This window comes from Pelobates fuscus, chromosome 9 (assembly GCF_036172605.1).
Source record: "Pelobates fuscus isolate aPelFus1 chromosome 9, aPelFus1.pri, whole genome shotgun sequence".
NCBI classification, from domain to species: domain Eukaryota; kingdom Metazoa; phylum Chordata; class Amphibia; order Anura; family Pelobatidae; genus Pelobates; species Pelobates fuscus.
This window is the reverse complement of record NC_086325.1, coordinates 71210019-71233682: the sequence shown is the minus strand read 5'-3', so window position 1 is coordinate 71233682 and position 23664 is coordinate 71210019. Positions and strand designations below refer to the sequence as shown.

Here is a 23664-nt window from a genome sequence, read left to right as displayed (position 1 = left end):
AAGGATTACAGAAGGAATGATATGAGAAATGTGACTTTTTTAACACGCATCGATTAACTCACCTCTTTGAGCGAGATGATCCCACAACTTTTGATTTTTCAGAACTATTTCCCTGAAAAAAATAATAAAAAAAAAAAGGTGAATCAGGTTATTGGGTGGTCAGTAACAAAAAAAATATATATGCTAAAAGGGATGTAAAAAATGTACACAGCCTTCCTAAAACACTTCCTGTAAATATTAGTCTAATGTTTACACTTCCTTCACTGCCAATTCTGTTAAATTTAGAATTTCTTAACTACTGTTCTGTTAGTAGCTTGCTTGACCCTGCAATAGCCTCCTGTATGCAATTAAAATCGATTTACAGAGCAGGAGATACAAACGTTTAAAGCAAGTTAAGATCTGATTGTAAATGAAACCATTTTGGTTTTATGCAGGCCGTGTCAGTCACAGCCAGGGGAGATGTGGCTAGGGCTGCATAAACCAACAAGTTATTTAACTCCTAAAAGGCAGAGAGTTGAGCAGTGAAACTTCAGAGGCAAGATCTATACACAAAAATTGCTTCATTGAGCTAAAGTTGTCTAGGTGATTATAGTGTAACTTTAACAGTGTTTAAGGTTAAACATCAGGCCCAAAACCTCTCAAAGAGAAACTGTTGCAGCCAAAGACTAAGCACCATAACCACAAGAATGTATCATCCACCCCGAATTTTGCAGTATTAATGTTTTCTGAATATTTATTTTTATTTCCAACTATTTTCTGGAACTTGCTTCTAAAAAAATTTATTATCTAGGTTAGGTAACATAAAAATTTTCTGTTTCCTTCGTTTCGCTGCTCTCAGCGTAAGAATTTTAGTAAAAATTATTGGAGCCGGAGCCAAACCAAAGGGCAGGGCTCTGAGATGGAAATGTAACATTTTGCCTGAAAATCCTAGGTATCTTCTTGATGAGATTGCAATTGGTAAATGCAAATATACATCATTCAGGTCTGACATAACCAAAAAAATGTTTTAACTTGCAGCAAACGAGTTACTGATCTAATAGTCTCCAAGAGATATTTCAGGTATTCTGTACATCTGTTCTTTCCTTTTTACGAATAATACAGGCCAAATTTTAAAGAACAATTTTTTGTGCAAAAAATAGCTTGGAGTAAATGCCCTGAAATTGTTCCTTGAACAGAACTTTTTCTACAACTTTTTTTTAGCAGCTTTAATGTTTCTGAAAGTAAGTTTTGTTCTTTCACCAGGTTTGAAGCAAAGGAAATGTGCTGTAAGTTTTTCCATAAACATTACAGGGTGTCCATAGTTTAACACTATCTGTTCTCTTGATGGGAATAAAACTTGCCTCCTACTTTTGCTTTTATCGCCTTTATATGAGGTGTTCTAATTTTGAATCTACTGTTGGCCCCGTTAACTTTTTTTTTTTTTTTAAAAAGGCTCCTGCTCCACCAAGTCTTTTTTTCCTGAGGCAAGACTTTGCTTCGGACATGCACTTTATTACATCTTCCAAAGGTGAGCCATATATTCTCTTCTTTTTGAAAGGCATTTCTTGTAGAACACTTAAATTCCAAGTTTGCTGTATATGATTTGAGCCAAACTGCTCTTTTAAAAAAACAAAAAACAAATTTGTTGTGCACGTAAATACATCAGAGTCTGCATTGCCACAACAGCTTTCACAGACTCTTTCGTGTACATCAGAATACAACAGTGGTGTAGCATGAGTAAATGTGGCACTTGTTACATAACGGTTCTAGATACAGCATAACATTTGAGTCAACTTTAAACCTGGTACGTTTCTATGTACTGTTTCGGAAGCTTGTACATGTATACAGGAGAAGCCAAGTGAAGTAGCCAGTTTTGCAGTGTAATAGGGAGTGTATGTGTGCTGCTTAGAAGTGAGGCTGGTTAGGGTGAGAAACTTCTCTACTTGTGAGACACGTCATGGAACAAAAAGATAAAACATAACAGAGCATAACATTATATGCAGGGATGTCATAGCAAGTGATTGCATTGAGGGCGAAATGTATCCTCGTGATATACTAGGGCTATGTGTTAGCGCTGTTCATCGCCGTTTAAAAGGCACATCTATTTTAATCCTATGTAGTGTAGAGCCTAGGTGAGTGCGCACCACCAAGTCGCGCTATAGCGCTAGTCGCGGCGTGGGTTAGATATTGGTGGCTCTCTGTGTGCATGTCCCCCTGTGAGGGTTTTCTCTCCGCCTTTGGGGAGCAATGTGTTTGCAATTTCTAAAGCATAATTAAACTTAAAATAAACTGGTTAAACAAAATTGAAAGGTAGAGCAGATCTATACGGTTGTTACTGGACCATTGGATCATGCGAAGGGAGTTCCCGTCTCTCTGGGCCGGAAGACTATAGCCTTGTCTGCTTTCCTTGATTGAGGGTGAGCAGCTGTCGTGTTACTCTGGCTTGAGAGTCCCAATATGTCCAGTATAGTTTGGCCATCCTGGCCTTGTGTTGTTCTCCATTTACAGTCACCCATAAGGTTCTGGGAGTTGCCCATTTGTAGGTTATTCCAGCTGCGTGAAGTGGTTTGGGTAACCGTTTGCATGTCCCTGCGCCATAGGAGTGTGGCTCTGCTTAAGTCTTGGAAAAATGAGTCGGCATGATTCAAACTCCAATGGGGTCTTCCCCCGAAGTGCCGCCAATAGCCCGAGCTTGTCTGACATTGTTTGACATCCGAGTATAATGTCCCTTGGATCTGCGCTAGGGGCCTGCGGTGATTTGGAAATTCTGCATACCCCATCAAATAGGAAAGATTTAGCCTGTCTCGTCGGCAGTACCTCTGACACTAGGCGTCGAATGTAGTGGGGCAGTTCCTCTAGTGGCACGGTCTCTAGTACCACTCTGATTTTTATATTTTTGCGTCGGCTCCTGTCGTCCAGTAGGTGGACTTGGTTGGAGAGATTTTCCTGGGCAGTTTGCATTTGTCGGATCTTGTCGTCCATTGTGTGGATGCTGTGTTTACGATCCGTTATGTATCCATCCGTTGCTTGAGTGCGTGCGGTCACTGCCTGCACTTTTGTGGTGAGCGTTGCCAAATCTGCTTGACACATTTGTTTAAGGTTGTGTTGGAGGCCTGCCAGCATGTTTTGAATGTCCCCTTTCATGGCTGGGGTACAGTCCTTTGGTGCCAGTGAGGGTTCTGGCCCATGGGGGTCTGGTGGGGGGCTGTCATATGTGTAGTCCTCAGGTGAGGCCTCACGGGGAGTGGGTGCCTGCGACACCCTGGGTGTTTGTAGCATTTGGCTAATGTCCTGCCGTGGTTTTGTGGTGACTGGGGTCGGTTTTTGGGTTTTCCATCCCATCTCACCTGCACTGTGCTGGTTTGTCTGCTGGTCTCCTGAGGCGGGTATGTACCACGGCCAGCCCCTCTCCACTTGATCCCCGTGCTGTCCGCCCATGTGGTAGGCCTTACCGCCTCGTTTTCGGGTTTTCGTGCCGGGTGTTGAAAAAACCGGCATCAGCCTAATTGATGAGGTTGTCGGTTTGCAGCAGTGCCTGAGACCATGGGTTTCGCTGCGTGGTCCCGATGTTAGCGGATTTTAGTTTATTTTTCTCGCAGCGCCGAGTAATGGCGTCTGCTCCGGTGCGGTGTTAGACTCCGCCCCCAAACTGCTCTTCTTATGACCACACTAAGGGCTTGAACACTTTACAGGGTTTTTTTTTTTAGATTTTAATTTTTCAGTCAAGCGCCCTATGATCTGATTGCGATAATGTATCATTAGAAGAACGTGGGCATGCATTAGACTACAATTTGCCCTCCGGGTTATGGAAAGCTAAATAGATAAGAGTGCATGCTACGGCTCCCAATCTAAGCATGCATTCCACCGAAGCAACAAGGTTCTACAGCAGTGTAGGTGCTTCAACCCTTGGCCACCCAGCAACAGTGCACAGAGATCCCACCTGGATGAGTAGGCCCCCCAGTATGCACCTTCCCTGGATTACAACTTGCCCTAGTCGCCACATCTACTGCAGGTAAGTCTAAAACGTGACCAATGCTACCGAATACATACTTATACTCATGAAAAGAGGGACTAGGGTGTAACGGATCGCCTGGCACCCCGACTGGGTACCTCCGTTAAAGGATGCTCCTAGTGTTTCCTGAGGACTCCAAGCACTGCAGCAGACACCACAACCACCGAATCAGAGAAGCGTATAAATCCTCTCTAGCATATGAATGCTGTATACAGCTGAATAGGAAAAACCATGCGAATAGGCTTACACTCCTAGCAGTCAACTGGAACAGCATGCAATCAATCCTTCCCCCAATAATGAGACGACACTTCACTTTGAGGGTAAAACAGGAACTCTGGACTGGCACATCCAGCCTGGCTTTTATTACAAGAGTACACATACAGGCCACACCCAGGGGGAGGCATAAAATAACCAATGACATAGATGTTACCTCCCACACATCCCCTCCCCTTAGTGTGACACATAATCCCATTATTCATACAGTTTAAAATATACTTTTTACACAATATTTATAACTTCAAAACCATACATCACATTCACACAAAATTACATATCCACAATCAATCCATTCAGGGGAACAACATATTAAAAAATGGCATGGATCAGACCAGTATCTTTTAAAACCCCTAGCTTTCCAGCTCAGATGGGTTTTTACAGAGCCTTCTCTGTGCTGGAGAAGTAATTCAATTATCTCCAGCACAGAGACAGACTCCATTGAGCACATGGGAGCACAAAGACAGTAAAACACTTTAAAATACATAAATTCACCTTTTACACATAACACGCAGACATTTCACCTATCCCCAGATAGCTGGGATCTGCGCGCACAAAACTACCGAATAGCGCGCAGATCCTACTCACACAGTTCACTCGCCACGGAGCCGAAGTCTTTAACTACACGAATGGGCTCCATGGCATAACTATCTGGGTTAACACATTCACATAAGGTCTTGTCCATAGTCCAAAGGCAAGAGGCGGGCAAGCAGCCCCCTCCAAGGACACGTGGCGAGGTCGGTTTCGCCACATAGGGTGATACTAAATTAGATTAGAATTTGAAAATTAGGGATAAAAGCAGCCTGTCCTAGAAGGAGGAGACTGAAGGAGAAAATCATTGCTGCTAAAGTACTGCTTTCCTGTATGGAAAAATTAGTATGAAAATTTTTATTTAAATAGTCTTTAAAAATGTTCTAGATTTTACATCAGGGTTAGGTAACCCTCAGCACTCCAGATATTGTGGACTACTTCTCCACTATGCTTTGAGAGATGTAGTCCACATCTAGAGTGCCGAACGTCGCTAACCCCTAATGTAAAATCTAGAAGATTTAAAAAAAAAAAAAATCAGCTTTATTTAGTCTAGAATGCCAAAACGTTAAAATGTACATGTTATCTCATTGCATTCATGAATTATAGGTCATTTGAGACATACAAGAAATAACTTTTAGAAACAACGAACTTGCATAGATATCTACATCACTAATGTTTCATAGGAGATCTGTCTATGGAAGTGTGATGCTTTCTAAAACTGTAAACATAGGACAGAGTTTCCGCCCGAAGGACTGCAATGTGGCAATTGACTACTCAAGCACCATAACTATTTATGTTCTTTGCACAACTTAGCATGGAGATCCTCGGATGTAAACCTCTGCAGTTATGTGCAGAACAACCACTCCATCTATTTGCCTGTCTTTGCTTAACTGTACAGCCAGAAAGCACACAATATACATACCATTCGTCCCAAACAGGTTCCCTCACCGTTTACAGTGGAATTTGTGCCACAGACACGAGGTGCCAAATAAAGTATGTATGCCTCTGTGCTCAAACTGAGCCAATTGCTGTTTTGCCATAAATTCACTGCGGCAGCTTCAAACAATGATATTTATTTATTTATTTAAACCACCACCAAAAAAAATAGAGAGTACATTACAAACCCACAGAAAACATTACCTCTTCCATATTGTCCATTGGTTGTAGTCTATGAAGGGATTTTGATTTAACTAAAAACAAAAAAAAGTATTTTAATAAAATGGCAAGACAAAACCATAAAATGTGTTTTTCACCTTACTACTTAGAGATATCTGTAGCTGGACATTTACTACTTCATCTATGATAAAGAAAAAAAAAAGTGTAATGTATATGATTGTCACAGAGCTCCATAGCAATAAAGTGAATCACACTCATACACACCACAATTAACTTGAGTTCAATTGCTTTAGAACTCTTGGCATTCTTATGTACCAAATGGTCACTTTAGGTATTATTGCTGTGCAACACTGATACATTCATGTACATTGAGGTGTCACAGTTCCTCCATCAATCTGCACGTGAAGAAATAAATTAATGGCATAGGGATCCAAATTTTATTCCCAATCCCATGATTGTGAACAATGTTGCTAACCAGTGGATTGTATGGAGGAAGAAGAAAACAAAACACACCACAACAACATTTTAAATATAGAATTTTATTTAAATCCGAATTTATTTAAAATAATTTTATTAGAAGAAACTGATTTTAATATTAAAAAAAATAAATAAATATATATGTACACACATACACACCATATACGCACACATATATACACACTGCAACTGAACATGCATGCAATATGTACATTTAGGTAAATAAATTCCATTAAACCAAGTTAATTGTATGTGTGACTACAGAGATAACATAAACTTGTCATAACAAAAAGGTTTTAAAATGAACAAATATGTCAAAACCAAATATTACTCAAATATAAAAACATCTGGTTGCAAAGGTAAAAAAACTATAACAACCAGCAAAAGAATGAGCCTTTAGGTTTAAAAAAAATAAAATAAAAAAATGATTTAAATAAAGTCTTAATAACCGGGCTCTCACAGTACAGCATAAGAATGATTTTAGGTCAATCAGTGGCTATTTAGGTTGAATGCCCGCCATTAAAAAGGCATGTAGAGAAATCAAAGACTATGTGGCTCTAAGCAAGATAGGAGCAGAGCACACCAGGATAACTATATGTCTTCTAATTTACTGAGAGATATACAAGGAGTTTGTGTGTTGATCTACTAGCAAGTTAGAATGCATAACCTAGAGATCTATACCAGTCCAGCCATATTTCAATGATTGGTAAACATTACATAAATACCGTATATACTCGAGTATAAGCCGAGTTTTTCAGCACATTTTTTGTGCTGAAAAACCCCAACTCGGCTTATACTCGAGTCAATAGTCTGTATTATGGCAATTTGCATTGCCATAATACAGACAGGGGCTGTGGGGGCTGGCAGAGAGTTTACTTACCTGTCCTGCAGCTCCTGTCAGCTCTCTCCGCGCCGTCCGTTCAGCACCTCGGTCAGCTCCCAGTGTAAGTCTCGCGAGAGCCGCGGCTCTCGTGAGACTTAGAGTGGGAGCTGACAGAAGAGTTGACCGGACGGCGCGGAGGAGGAGGGAGCTGACAGGAGCTGCAGGACAGGTAAGTAAACTCTCTGCCAGCCCCCCTCTCCCCCCCACTGAACTGCCAATGCTGGACCACCAGGGAAGGAGAGCCCCCCTCCCTGCCATATATCAAGCAGGGAGGGGGGGACGAAAAAAAAATATATATTAATAATAATAATAATAATAATTAAATTAAATAAAAAAAATAATAATGAAAAAATAAAAAAAATTTAAAATAAAAATATTTGCCCACCCCCCCACCAAGGCTCTGCTGCACTCACACACTCGCTGCACTAACACATACACGCTGCACTCACACACACACACGCTGCACTCATTATAAACACGCTGTAAATAAATATTCAATATATTTTTGGGGGGATCTAATTTTATTTAGAAATTTACCAGTAGCTGCTGCATTTCCCACCCTAGTCTTATATTTGAGTCAATAAGTTTTCCCAGTTTTTTGGGGTAAAATTAGGGGCCTCTGCTTATATTCGGGTCGGCTTATACTCGAGTATATACGGTAGCAAAGACAAATTAACCTTAGTATTGATGATTCAAATACATATGGGACCATTTGAAATAAAATAGGTAAAAACCTAAAAAACCTAATATAATTTACCCGGTGTATGAACTAAGAAAATATGCCAACTACTATGAGGACTACATTTATTTTAGTTTGATATGACTCTAAATGCACTAGCATAGAAGGATGCCTAGTACCAGTTTCTGTCAATTGCTCTTTCAAATAAAATTATTACACAAACATCACTTTTGGATTTATTTTTGTTTGTTTTTTTTTAGATGCTTAAATTTACCCACCAAATGTACATAACAGTGCTGGGGGAAAAAATGTATAATATCTTTGCCACTGATATCTGCATAGTTTACAGTTATGAGAATTTACATTATAAATGGCAAGCAGCTAAATTGGCTGTTACTTATCACCACACTGCAATGTGTTCAGTTTCTTCCACTTGAGCTGCTGCTAGAGCTGGAAAGAAATTAGCCCATGGTATTGTCAAGAGCCCACCCCAGATTTACCCCAGCATTAGTAATTAGTAAAAGGTTTCTTCTGCTGTTGATGTTTAAATATACCATCAACAGGAATGTCCTTCTAAAGAGCACACACTTTGAGTGTCTTGCAGAATTTTGATTATAATTTTTAAAAAATTATTTGTATTTCTTTAACATACCATATCGGTTTATTGGCAAATATATACTGTGTGAAAAATGCTAGAATACTACTTTGGTAAAAAGAAAACAAATGGAATGAGCAAACATGCACTTGTAAATAGTTGCAAACCTGACATATGAAATAAAACTTAAGATGTGCAGTGACCTGGAGGGGGAGGGGGGACTTATTGACCTCCACCCTGGCCCCCACCCATGAGCGGCATGTGGGGGCCCTAAATTAAAATGGGGGGGACCTATTGTCGACCGCCCCAACCCCCCCCGGTCCCCACCCATGAGCTGCGGATAGGGGCCCTAAATTACAATAAGGGGGACCGATTGTCCTCCCCCCGGCCCCCACCACTAAGCGGTGGTGCAAATAAACAAATCTGTCTCCAGTGTCAACTTTGTTACTAACTTATAAAACGGTTAATTAGCTGAGGCAATTAGCTATCATAAACAAGATTAAAGTGTGTCACAAAATCCTCGAAATTAGAAATGCTGCTTGTTAGTAGTAATGATATTTGCCTATTGTAATGGTAAATACAAAAGGAAAGGTAAGTTCGGTATGACAGTGCCACTTTAAGTTACCCACACTCACCTGCACTTTTGCTCACAGATTGTCTTGAAGGAGAAGTTGTGTCCTCTTCTGAGGAGTGAGCTAGAAACTCATGAAGCTTTTGCATTAATGTATTCAACTTGCTTTCACTAAAGTAAAAAAGGAATAAAAAAAAAAAGTCTTAAATATTTACTCCCATCGATGACATTTATATGCAAATAAAAAAGGATAATCTAGCAGTGAAAATATTTCAAAGACATTTGGATTTGAATCTTTGGCAATTTCTACTTTTTCGCCCTTTTGAAGGTCTCTCAAGACACGCACAAAACTATTTAATATTACCTTAACAGCAAGGAGAGTTTTAGCAGCTATAAGGCTGAATGCTGAGGTTCTCCCTATGCAGATCATCATAACTAGGGATGCACCGAAATTTAGGCGGCCGAAAATGGGTTAAATCTGCCGAAAATCACACCTCTCTCCTTGCTGCGCCCACCCGCTTCCCCTGCGTACGGTACCGCGATAGCACCCTACAGCTATCTCTCTATATAAACACACTGTTACTATGGATATTGTAATGGCCACCGCACTGGGTCTCCCAGGCCTGTATCCACTCCCTCTCCTTGCTCCAGTGTCCTCAGGAAAGCCACTTTAGGTCTGTCCCTGGAGCACAATGCTTGCACTCACTGCAGATGTGAACTCCTTCACTATTACAGAACACTGATATGTTGTCACCGGAAGTGAGAGTTACTGAGCAGCCATTTTGGATGAGGGCAGGAATAATGTTAAGCTCTATAGAGAGTATGGGCCGAGTGTGAGACCTGTTTGGCAGTGTTATTGGTTAAGGAAAGCTGCAGAGTCAATGTGTAACATGACATGCTTTGTAACACATGGACTGAGTGAGTGAAAATGGAAAAGTTCATTACAGACAGGAGACTATTCTACACCCACATATCTACATTATAAACTGACTGCAATACACAGACAATTTTTTTTTTTTTTTTAAATCTGATTCTGTTGCATAGAACTAAATGAAGAATGTAGATTGACATTACATTAATATCAACAATATATTATTCTTTAGTCCTATATAACAAAACATTTATATTTACATTGGTTTTTTAAGTTATTTTCTGGTCAATTTTGTGTTACTTTCAATAAGAGTGTTATTTATTTTATTTGCTTGTAGTTTTTCATATTCGATTCATAAAATTAATTAAAAAGTCTAATATTAATAAAATTATAGAAAAAACTTTTAAAATAATTTGGGTACCAGCTGTTGTGGCAGTGCACATCCCCGTGTAACTTATCTGCACGAATAAAATAAAGAAAAAAAAAAAGAGGCTCAGTAGTGTGCGTGGACTCCCCGTGCCTGTATGACCTCCCTAAAACGCCTGTGCATGCTCCTGATGAGGTGGCAGATGGTCTCCTGAGGGATCTCCTCCCAGACCTGGACTAAAGCATCTGCCAACTCCTGTACAATCTGTGGTGCAACGTGACGTTGGATGATGGAGGCGAGACATGATGTCCCAGATGTGCTCAAATGGATTCAGGTCTGGGGAACGGGCGGGCCAGTCCATAGCATCAATGCCTTCGTCTTGCAGGAACTGCTGACACACTCCAGCCACATGAGGTCTAGCATGGTCTTGCATTATGAGGAACCCAGGGCCTACCGCACCAGCATATGGTCTCAAAAGGGGTCTGAGGATCTCATCTCGGTACCTACTGGCAGTCAGGCTACCTGTGGCGAGCAGATAGAGGGCTGTGCGGCCCCCTAAAGAAATGCCACCCCACACCATTACTGACCCACTGCCAAACCGGTCATGCTGGAGGATGTAGGCAGCAGAACGTTCTCCGCGGCGTCTCCAGACTCTGTCACGTGGCGAATTTGCCAATCTGGGTGTTCTCTGGCAAATGCCAAAGTCCTGCACAGCACAACCCCTACCTGCGGACGTCTGGCCCTCATAGAGTCTGTTTCTGACTGTTTGAGCAGACACATGCACATTTGTGGCCTGCTGGAGGTCATTTTGCATGGCTCTGGCAGTGTTCCTCCTGTTCCTCCTTGCACAAAGGCAGAGGTAGCGGTCCTGTTGCTGGGTTGTTGCCCTCCTAATGTACTGTCCTGTCTCCTGGTAGCGCCTCCATGCTCTGGACACTACGCTGACACAGCAAACCTTCTTGCCACAGCTCGCATTGATGTGCCATCCTGGATGAGCTGCACTACCTGAGCCACTTGTGTGGGTTGTAGACTCCATCTCATGCTACCACTAGAGTGAAAGCACTGCCAGCATTCAAAAGTGACCAAAACCTCAGTCAGGAAGCATAGGAACTGAGAAGTGGTCTGTGGTCACCACCTGCAGAACCACTCCTTTATTTGGGGTGTCTTGCTAATTGCCTATAATTCCCATCTGTTTTCTATCCCATTTGCACAACAGCACGTGAAATTGATTGTCACTCAGTGTTGCTTCCTAAGTGGACAGTTTGATTTCACAGAAGTATGATTGACTTGGAGTTACAGTGTGTATGTGTTTTATATATATATATATATATATATATATATATATATTAATTATATGTATCTTTGAGGGACCATGTAAAGTTTAACACAAGTGAAGCTGAATCTAGTAGACATTTTATGCACCTCATAATTCACAATACAAATTAAGTATTTTGAGTAGACAAACATAAAAAGCTATTTAACCACTCAATATCTTTTAAAGAATAATATGTACTCAAACTAGTGTTGTAAAGAAAAATACATTATGACAGATTTATTTTACAAATCCTGAATTAAAGGAAGGAATGTTCAAAATATTTGTGCTTCAACATCATATAAGAGTGCATTTGTTAACCTAAACAGCAGGTGGAGCTGTTGCAAATGTATATAGTTGAACAGAATGACATTTATCCTTGATCTGTCTAGGTTTACATGACATTCAGATACTCTGTATCAAAGCTCAACTGTTTATTATATCAGCTGCAAGCTGTACATTTCTATTTAAGGTAATTGTGCATAATTAGTTTGGAAAAGACAAGGGGAATACGTGATTAAGTAATGTTGCGCTACATCTGGACACAGAGGACCAACATGAAAGAATTCAGGCTCAATGGTGGTATATAGTAAATTAAATAGAAACCAAAAGATGTTAGGCTAACTCACACTGCTGGTTTGCAGAGTTTCCGATACTCTGTATCGAATATCTGTTACTTGCACGAATAAAGTTCTCCTACATTCAGTTACTTGTAAAAGCCAAAACTGAATGACAATTCTTTACCTCTATTTCCACATAGTTTGGTGGGGGTTGCAGAAAAATCCACATAAAAATATAACAGGAAGGACAATTGGTTGTGTGCGAGTGCCCTGCTGCTCAGGGGTGGGAGCAGGACAACAGCCCCCCCTTTTCATTAAGGGCCCCCACCCACTGCTCAGCGCTGGGAGGAGCACAATAGCCCTCCCCATCTACATTTTTATTTTAGGGCCCCCCATCCGCAGCTCAGGGGTGTGGGCCAGGGCGGACAATATTCCACTCATGGGGGGGCAGGGGGAGGACAAAACCTTTCATTTGCATGTCTGTTCAACAGTATTTCACCTCTTTCATATTAAGTGCACCCACACTTCTATATCATTGTGTTCAGGAGAAGCAGGGCTTTAATTTAACATCAAATATTTAGATATGAAAAATTGAGAAATTAAAAAATATTTCCTTAGTTCAGCGTGGCATTTTAACTGTGCATGTCAGAACATTGCTAGCTTTTTACTGCAATACTCACAAGTACAACACTATCCCCATGTACAGGTTTTATCGTGTTTTGTAAAGTTACATGGTGAAATAGAGCCTTTTCAGTTTTCACACATTGAAATTTTCCAGATTGGCTATGCTGCCTTTGAGACCGTATGGCCCATCAGAAATTAAACTCACCCCTATCATGGCATACCATTTGACAAAGTTGACAACCCAGGGTATTTAAAATGGGGTATGTCCAGTCTTTCTTAGTAGCCACTTAGTCACAAACACTGGCCAAAGTAAGCGTTCATATTTATTTATTGCATTGTCCACAAAGAAACTGCCCTTTCACTGATGACATCAGCAGCATTATGTTTTATTGCTCTAGAACAGGCATAGGCAACCTTTGGCACTCCAGATGTTTTGGACTACACCTCCCATGATGTTTTGCTAGCATTTTGGTTGTGAGAGCATTATGGGGGATGTAGTCCACAACATCTGGAGTGCCGAAGGTTGCCTATCCCTGCTCTAGAACACTACCCCCATGCCCAGGTTTTATGGAGTTTTGTAAAGTTACAGGATCAAATATAAGACTTGCGTATTTCAGTTTGCCAGATTGGTTACGTTGCCTTTGAGACTGTATGGCAGCCCAGGAATGAGAATTACCGTATATACTCGAGTATAAGCCGAGTTTTTCAGCCCATTTTTTGGGCTGAAAAACCCCAACTCGGCTTATACTCGAGTCAGAGTCTGTATTATGGCAATTTGCATTGCCATAATACAGACTGGGGGGAGAGGGGGGCTGGCAGAGCTGTACTTACCTTTCCTGCAGCTCCTGTCAGCTCTCTCCTCCTCCGCCGGTCCGTTCAGCACCTCGGTCAGCTCCCAGTGTAAATCTCGCGAGAGCCGCGGCTCTCGCGAGATTTACACTGGGAGCTGACAGAAGAGCAGAACGGACGGCGCAGGAGGAGAGAGCTGACAGGAGCTGCAGGAAAGGTAAGTACAGCTCTGCCAGCCCCCCTCTCCCCCCCACTGAACTGCCACTGGACCACCAGGGAAGGAGAGCCCCCCTCCCTGCCATATATCAAGCAGGGAGGGGGGACGAAAAAAAAAAAAAAAAAAAAGAAATAAAATAATAAAAAAAAAAATTAATAATAAAAAAAAAAGGGGGTATAAGGACCACTATGGGAGGGTATAAGGACCACTATGGGAGGGTATAAGGACCACTATGGGAGGGAGGGGGTGGGTTAAGGACCACTATGGGAGGGAGGGGGTGGGTTAAGGACCGCTATGGGAGGGAGGGGGGGTATAAGGACCGCTATGGGAGGGAGGGGGGGTAAGGACCACTATGGGAGGGAGGGGGGGGGGATAAGGACCACTATATGAGGGAGGGGGGGGATAAGGACCACTATGGGAGGGAGGGGGGGGGATAAGGACCACTATGGGAGGGAGGGGGGGGGATAAGGACCACTATGGGAGGGAGGGGGGGTATAAGGACCACTATGGGAGGGAGGGGGGTATAAGGACAACTATGGGAGGGAGGGGGGGTATAAGGACCACTATGGGAGGGAGGGGGGTATAAGGACCACTATGGGAGGGAGGGGGGTATAAGGACCACTATGGGAGGGAGGGGGGTATAAGGACCACTATGGGAGGGAGGGGGGTATAAGGACCACTATGGGAGGGAGGGGGGTATAAGGACCACTATGGGAGGGAGGGGGGTATAAGGACCACTATGGGAGGGAGGGAGGGGGGATAAGGACCACTATTGGAGGGAGGGGGGTATAAGGACCACTATGGGAGGGAGGGGGGGTATAAGGACCACTATGGGAGGGAGGGGGGGTATAAGGACCACTATGGGAGGGAGGGGGGGTATAAGGACCACTATGGGAGGGAGGGGGGGTATAAGGACCACTATGGGAGGGAGGGGGGGTATAAGGACCACTATGGGAGGGAGGGGGGTATAAGGACCATTATGGGAGGGAGGGGGGGGGTATATGGACCACTATGGGAGGGAGAAGGGGGATAAGGACCACTATGAGAGGGAGGGGGTGGGATAAGGACCACTATGGGAGGGAGGGGGTGGGATAAGGACCACTATGGGAGGGAGGGGGTGGGATAAGGACCACTATGGGAGGGGAGGGGGAAGTAAGGACCACTAGGGGAGGGGTGAGTCAGGACCACTAGGGGAGGGGTGAGTCAGGACCACTGGGGGGGAGGAGTGAAGGAACACGGGGTGGGGAGGTAAGGACCACTGAGGGAGGAGGAGGGGAAGTCAGGACATATGGGGGGGAGGGGGCGGCAAAAAAATGTTTGCCTACGGCGGCAAATATCCTTGCACCGGCCCTGCACACACTGCATTCACACGCTGCATTCATGCACACACACGCTGCATTCATGCACACACACGCTGCATTCATGCACACACACGCTGCATTCATGCACACACACGCTGCATTCATGCACACACACGCTGCATTCATGCACACACACGCTGCATTCATGCACACACACGCTGCATTCATGCACACACACGCTGCATTCATGCACACACACGCTGCATTCATGCACACACACGCTGCATTCATGCACACACACGCTGCATTCATGCACACACACGCTGCATTCATGCACACACACGCTGCATTCATGCACACACACACTGTAAATAAATATTCAATTAATATATTTTTTTTAGGATCTAATTTTATTTAGAAATTTACCAGTAGCTGCTGCATTTCCCACCCTAGTCTTATACTCGAGTCAATAAGTTTTCCCAGTTTTTTGGGATAAAATTAGGGGCCTCGGCTTATATTCGGGTCGGCTTATACTCGAGTATATACGGTACCCCCATCATGGCAAACCATTTGAAGAAAGAAAAAAAAAAGACAACCAAGGGTAACTAGATTGGTTTGCTGGTTGTATGTTGCCTTTGAGACCGTATGGCAGACAAGGTATGAAAATTACCCCCCACCATGGCATACCATTTGCAAATGTAGACAAACCAAGGGTATCCAAAATGGGTTATGTCTGGTCTTTTTTCAGTAGTCACTTCACACACTGGCCAAAGAGTGTTCGGTTTTCTTTTGTGCATTTTTCACAGAAAAACTGAACTTTTAGCCAAATTTCAGGTATTTGTCCATTTGTAGAAAGACAAACAAATACAGATTATGAATGAAACAAAGAATGAATTGCTTGTTGGACAAAATTTTGTTCATGCAATCGCTTCTTTCGTTTTATATAACAAAGATGGAGCTCATGGCTATTTAAAAATAGAAGTGTTGAGAAGCATGCGCATTCAGCCGATAACGACCGAAGGAGGAGGAGAGTCCCCAGCGCCGAGGGAGCCCGGCTCTTAAAGCGGCACTGTCATGCCGAACTTGCCTTTCCTCAATCTCTTCCTCTTCTCCCCCTCTCTCAGGATCTGTTATTCTTTTCTTCCCGTCTTCTTTAGCTTTCTTTAAAATCATAAGACAAAGTAGGGACTCTTTGTCTTATGGAGGATTCCTCCGCTTGACCAGCTCTGACCAGCGGAGGAGTAAAGTGTGCTTCATTTCCGCTGGTCAGAGCAATTTTCCCATAATCCTTACCTTTCATCTGTGTTCCCGCGATGCTTCCTGTCATTTTAGACGAAACTGCCGAAATTGCGTTCTAACTGAATGAGAACAGTATGTTCGTTTGTTTTAGAACGCAATTCGGCTGCTCACTGTAAAAAAAAAAACAAAAAACGGCGGGTGGGGGCCCTAAAGTAAAATAAGGGAGGGAGACCTATTGTCCCCCACGGCCCCCACCCCTGAGCGGTGGGTGGGGGCCTTAAATTACAATGGGGGGGGGGGCTACTGTCCTCCCCCCCCCCGGCCCCCACCCCTGCGCGGTGGGTGGGGGCCATAATGGTAATAAGGGGGGGGACGGGGGGACACCTACTGTCCTCCCCCCCGGCCCCCACCCCTGCGCGGTGGGTGGGGGCCTTAATGGTAATGGGGGGGGGACGGGGGGACACCTACTGTCCTCCCCACCCCGGCCCCCACCCCTAGGCGGCGGGTGGGGGCCATAATGGTAATGAGTGGGGGGACCTACTGTCCTACCCCCGCGTAGGGGCACTAAGTCAATCCTCCCCCCCCCCCCCCAAGGTGACTAGGGGTCCCCAAGTCCCTAGTCACCCACCCAAATAAAAACGCCCCTACCTACCCCCCCCCCACCCCCCACCCTAAAAAATAGTGAGGGGGAGGTAAAATTGCTAACCTGTAAAGTAAAATTAAACTTACCATTCGACGTCTTTTTTCTAAAATCTTCATTTTTCAGCCCCCAAAAATGCCAAATAAAAAACCATCATACCCGTCGAACTAAAACTAAAATAAAAAACCCGAGCGCAAAAAAATAATTATCCATCTTCACCCATGGAGGGCTCCGCGCAGACTGAACTCCGCAGGGCGGGGGAAGGCTTATAAAGCCTTGCCCCACCCTGCAATTAGGCTAAGAACACTGATTGGTGGGTTTAAGCCAATCAGACTGCTCTTTGTCATTTTACACAGCGTGGGAAAATTCCAAAGAACTTTCCCACGCTGTGTAAAATGACACAGAGCACTCTTATTGGATGGATTTCAAGCCATCCAATCACAGTGCTCTGTGTCATTTTCCAAGCGTGACACAGAGCACTGCGGAGCTCAGTCTGCGCGAAGCCCTCCATGGGTGAAGATGGATTATTTTTTTTGCGCTCGGATTTTCTCTTTTTCGTCTTTTTTTTTATTTTATTTTTAGTTCGACGGGTATGATGGTTTTTTATTTGGCCTTTTTTGGGGCTTAAAAATTAAGATTTTAGAAAAAAGAAGACGTCGAATGGCAAGTTTAATTTTACTTTACAGGTTAGCAATTTTATTTCCCCCCCCCTCACTATATTTTAGGGTAAGGGGGGTAGGTAGGGGCATTTTTATTTGGGTGGGTGACTAGGGGCTTGGGGACCCCCATAGAGTGAGGGGGGGACCTGGGGGGCTTATGAAGTGGTGGGGAGCACAGCTCCCTGCCGCTTCTGTCTTTACATATTACAAGGAGGGAGCTGCACGCCGGTAGCTCCCTCCTTGTAATAAACCGAACAAACGAACACTGATATTCAGTGTTTGTTTGTTCGTTTGATTTTTTCTATTCATTCATTCGTCTGTCTGATGAATGAATGAATGGATAGACGAAATTCCCGTTCGCATGTCCAAGTGTTTCACTGGGCATGTGCGGGAATCTTACAGTCTGTCTAGTGTGGGCAAATGACGTGTCCCACAGGGACTTCACCTACCCACACAAAGATGGCGGTGCCCTGAATAAAGATCGGGGCAGAAGATAAATAATAAAAAAATAGGTAATGTGGGGGCTTCGGGGCATTTGGGGGTGACTAAGGGGTCAATTGGATGTAGTGGAGGCGGGAGGAGGGTTAAAAAAAAATGGGATTCGGCATGACAGTGCCGCTTTAAGAAAGGTAAGGGATTAACCCCTTCCTTCTCCTTCAGCCAAGCAAGAGAGGGGACGACCTATTAATACTATAGTGCCAGGAAAACAAGTTTGTTTTCCTGGCACTACAGTGGTCCTTTAATGATAAACATTGCCGCACTAATGGCAAAGAGGCACCTCACGCCAGTGACGAAATAACTGAGGGAAGCAGGCATCAAATATCGGTGGGGAGCAGAGGGATACTTAGTGGCCCAGAGGGAAGGGGAAGCATTAAGGTTAACCCCCCAGGGTGATCAAGCGGCCTTTCTCAGACGACTGCAGGTAGCCGGGAGGGATCCAGAGCGGGCCCATAAAGCCAAAACTGGCGCTCGCCGCTAAACCCCCACACACTGCATACCCAGAGCAGTCGCACGGCCGACGCAGGTTCCCCGTTACAACCACGCAAGCCCCAGGGAGACTATCCATTGCATGACATTGCAAAGCTAGCCCAGATAAGGGAAGTTAAGACCTCTTAGAACCAGGACAAGTACATGTTACACTCCTCCATAGCCCACAAAACAGGGAACACTCAGAGGATCTGTATATAGTTACTATATATAGGTACTAATTTAACACTGCTGCATGGGTGGGCACTAACACCCAGTTAACCTAGGAGGGGAAAGAGCGACCACAAGTCCAGGGCAGCCTACATACATACTAGCCCATGAGAGGGTCCCCAAAAGCTGCAATATACAAATGTAAACCACACAGATAGACTAGAACAAGAAACTGTTGCACCGTTGTCTATAACTTACCATTTCTCTCATAAATTGTTAAAGTGTGTTTTGTGTGTGAAAACTCAATAAAATACAAATTAGGGGGAAAAAAGGGGGAGAAAAAAAAAAGTATTTTAGGGACTTGGGAAATTATTTTGAAAACTGAATAGTTACAATCACCTTTGCAGCCTTAGCAACACCTCCACTGGTTGGACTGACACCGGCTGCATGAAGAAGTGAGAAAAAAAAAAGTGGTTTCATTTTTAATCAGTTAACTTTTTTTTGTAAGGTTTTTTTTTGTTGTTTTTAATCTCATGCTGCGTAAATTGCATTTTAAAGGTACACTATAGTCCCTTTAAACCACTACAGCTTAATGTATTGCCTCTGGTGTCTATAGCACTGTCCTTAGCACTGTAAATACTGCATTTTCAGAGAAAAGGCAGCGGCTAGTTACACCTCGCGTGGCAATCACTTAGATGACCACCCACGCTCTGCAGGGAGGTGTTAAATGCTCCCCATTAACTCAATGCATCTCTGAAGAGATGTTAATTGGTGCAGGGTGGCATTTTGCCATGTATGTGCAAAGTAGGGATCGACCGATATTGATTTTTTTAGAGCCGATACCGATACTCTGTGAACTGTCAGGCCGATAGCCAATATAATTTGCCGATAGTCTGTACATTTACCATTTTGGAAAATAAAAAACTATTTCTAAAGGTAAATGCACAAAATATACATGCCACTTGTAGTGGATGCAGTGTGTTTAGACAGGGGAGCTGTGTATGTGTGTGTAGTGGATGCAGTGTTTGTGCAGTGGATGCAGTGTGTGTTTGTGTAGTGTGAGTGGTGTGGATGCAGTGTGTGTTTGTGTAGTGGATGCAGTGTGTATTTGTCTAGTGTGTATATAATGAAGGCAGAGTGTTTGTGTAGTGTGTGGGTAGTGTGCATAAAGTGAATGCAGTATATACTAAATGCAAAGTGTGTGTTTGTGTAGTGTGTGAATATAAGGAATGCAAAGTGTGTGTATTTGTGTAGTGTGTGTATATAAGGAATGCAAAGTGTGTGTATTTGTGTAGTGTGTGTATATAAGGAATGCAGAGTGTGTGTATTTGTGTAGTGTGTGTATATAAGGAATGCAGAGTGTGTGTATTTGTGTAGTGTGTGTGTTTGTATAGTGTGTGTATATAATGCAGAGTGTGTGTTTGTATAGTGTGTGTATATAATGCAGAGTGTGTGTTTGTATAGTGTGTGTATATAATGCAGAGTGTGTGTTTGTATAGTGTGTGTATATAATGCAGAGTGTGTGTTTGTATAGTGTGTATATAATGCAGAGTGTGTGTGTAGTGTGCACTGCACAAACGCACTGCGTTTGTATATAATGCAGTGCGTTTGTATATAATGCAGTGCGTTTGTATATAATGCAGTGCGTTTGTATATAATGCAGTGCGTTTGTATATAATGCAGTGCGTTTGTATATAATGCAGTGCGTTTGTATATAATGCAGTGCGTTTGTATAGTGTGTGTTTGTATATAATGCAGTGTGTTTGTATAGTGTGTGTATATATTGCACACTACACAAACACACTGCATTATATACACACACACTGCATTATATACACACACTGCATTATATACACAAACACTGTATATAACGCAGTGTGTGTGTATATATAACGCAGTGTGTGTGTGTATATATAACGCAGTGTGTGTGTATATATAACGCAGTGTGTGTGTGTATATATAACGCTGTGTGTGTGTATATATAACGCTGTGTGTGTATATATAATGCTGTGTGTGTATATAATGCTGTGTGTGTATATAATGCTGTGTGTGTAGTGTGCATTATATACACACACTATACAAACACACTGCATTATATATACACACACTATACAAACACTGCATTATATACACAGTGTGTTTGTGTAGTGTATGTGTATAATAATAGAGTGTATGTGTGAGGGGGCATTTTTTATTAAAAAAAAATTTTATATTAAATTATTTTTTTTATATATTTAATTATTATTACTGATTTTTTTGTTGTCCCCCCCTCCCTGCTTGTTGCCTTGCCAGGGAGGGGGGATATGTTAATCCCTGGTGGTCCAGTGGCATTGGCTTAGCTGGGGAGGGGAGGGAAGTGGGGTGGGCAGCAAGCGTTTACTCACCTCCCAGCAGCTCCTCCAGCTCCCCAGTGTAAATCTCGCGAGACCCGCGGCCGTCAGAGCTGGCCGCGGGTCTCGTGAGATTTACACTGGGGAGCTGGAGGTGCTGCTGGGAGGTGAGTAAACACTTGCTGCCCACCCCCCCAGGACCGCCGGGCTTGTAATGAGCCTGGCGGTCCTGGGAGGTATTATCAGCAATATCGGTATCCCTATTGGCCGATACCGATTTTGCCGAAAATACCGAATATCGGCCGATTATATCGGTAAAACCGATAATCGGTCGATCCCTAGTGCAAAGGGCTCCCGATGTTTTCATATGGAGGCAGGGCCTGCTGTGGCAAGAACGATGAGGAATAGGAAAAGGCGAGTAAAACCACCTTTAAAAGGAACTTTCCAGGCACCAAAACAACTTCATCTAAATGAAGTTAAGCTGCCAGGAGGCCCCCAGAGGCACTTCTACCAGTGGCGAACCTGCCCAGCGGCATACCGCACTTCCTGAATCTGAAGGCTTAAAAAGCGGATGCTGGAGGCAACTTTGGAGTTAAACAGTTAGAGAACAGGGGCATGCTGGCACCATAACTTTTAATTTAGATGAAGTTGTTTTGGTGCCTGGAGTGTCCCTTTAAACTCCACGGAGAGGAGGGTTGGTGAAATAAACAGTGATTCCTGCACGCTAGTGTTCCTTTAATCTAATACAGGAGGCTCCTACAAGCTTTAAAATGTTATTAGACAAGCAGGAGATAAGAAATTATGCGTAAGTCACAAGCATGGAGGTGTGGCAAGTGCTGCATAAACAATTCCTAAACATTTAATTCCTAAATAGCAGAGAATTAAGCAGTAAGACTGCAGGGGCATGACTAATGCATCAAAACTACTTCATTAAGCTAAAGTTGTTTTGGAGCCTCTGCTGTCCCTTTAAACTCTGAAAGATTGGGTCATATCTGATAATGACCCAATATAAAAAGAGCACCCAATTTTGGATTCAGATGCTGGTTAGTTTCTCCAAATTATTTGGTTTACATGCAACAAAATAAAATGACTTCGTTGCTTTACATTTATCCGGAGCTCACAAAAAAGATTTAACAAATCACTCCTCAAACACAGTTAACCTCATGAGTTTGTCACAAAACCTCCATCTTAGCTCCCTTTTAATCAATTATGTAAATTTACTCTGTCACCTTTAACTTTCCTCTCATTGATTCCTCCTCTTTCAGAAGCTGTACTTGTCTTATTTTCTCATCTCCTACATCATTTAACAGATAACTAATAAAATAAAATGAAATTAAAAGGGACACTATAGTCACCTGAACAACTTTAGCTTAATGAAGCAGTTCTGGTGTATAGAACATGCCCCTGCAGCCTCACTGCTCAATCCTCTGCCATTTAGGAGTTAAATCCCTTTGGTTATGAACCCTAGTCACACCTCCCTGCATGTGACTTGCACAGTCTTCCATAAACACTTCCTGTAAAGAGAGCCCTATTTAGGCTTTCTTTATTGCAAGTTCTGTTTAATTAAGATTTTCTTATCCCCTGCTATGTTAATAGCTTGCTAGACCCTGCAAGAGCCTCCTGTATGTGATTAAAGTTCAATTTAGAGATTGAGATACAATTATTTAAGGTAAATTACATCTGTTTGAAAGTGAAACCAGTTTTTTTTCATGCAGGCTCTGTCAATCATAGCCAGGGGAGGTGTGGCTAGGGCTGCATAAACAGAAACAGTGATTTAACTCCTAAATGGCAGTGAATTGAACAGTGAAATTGCAGGGGAATGATCTATACACTAAAACTGCTTTGAGTGTGCAGTGTGCAGTGTGCGCAGTGCGCAGTGCGCAGTGTGCGCAGTGCGCGCGTATGAGTGTGCAGTGCGCAGTGCGCAGTGCGCGCGTATGAGTGTGCAGTGCGCAGTGCGCAGTGCGCGCGTATGAGTGTGCAGTGCGCAGTGCGCAGTGCGCGCGTATGAGTGTGCAGTGCGCAGTGCGCAGTGCGCGCGTATGAGTGTGCAGTGTGCGCGCGCGCGCGTATGAGTGTGCAGTGTGCGCGCGTATGAGTGTGCAGTGTGCGCGCGCGCGCGCATGAGTGTGCACGCGCGCGCGCATGAGTGTGCACGCGCGCGCGCATGAGTGTGCACGCGCGCGCGCATGAGTGTGCACGCGCGCGCGCATGAGTGTGCACGCGCGCGCGCATGAGTGTGCACGCGCGCGCGCATGAGTGTGCACGCGCGCGCGCATGAGTGTGCACGCGCGCGCGCATGAGTGTGCACGCGCGCGCGCATGAGTGTGCACGCGCGCGCGCATGAGTGTGCACGCGCGCGCGCATGAGTGTGCACGCGCGCGCGTATGAGTGTGCACGCGCGCGCGTATGAGTGTGCAGTGTGTGCGCGCGTATGAGTGTGCGCGTGCGCGTATGAGTGTGCAGTGTGCGCGTATGAGTGTGCGCGCGTATGCGCGTGCG

The 23664-nt window shown here is 43.7% G+C and overlaps 1 protein-coding gene across 1 annotated transcript in view; it reads right to left on the bottom strand.

Moving 5' to 3' along the window:
* ATRX (ATRX chromatin remodeler) overlaps positions 1-23664 on the bottom strand; it is a 131945-nt gene that overhangs the window by 99779 nt on the left and 8502 nt on the right. Inside the window, exons 2-4 of the mRNA XM_063432062.1 lie at positions 9181-9287; positions 5936-5985; positions 63-112 (exon numbers count right to left, since the gene is read on the bottom strand). Coding sequence (XP_063288132.1) covers positions 63-112; positions 5936-5985; positions 9181-9287 — 207 coding nt within the window. The remainder of the gene's footprint in view (positions 1-62; positions 113-5935; positions 5986-9180; positions 9288-23664) is intronic.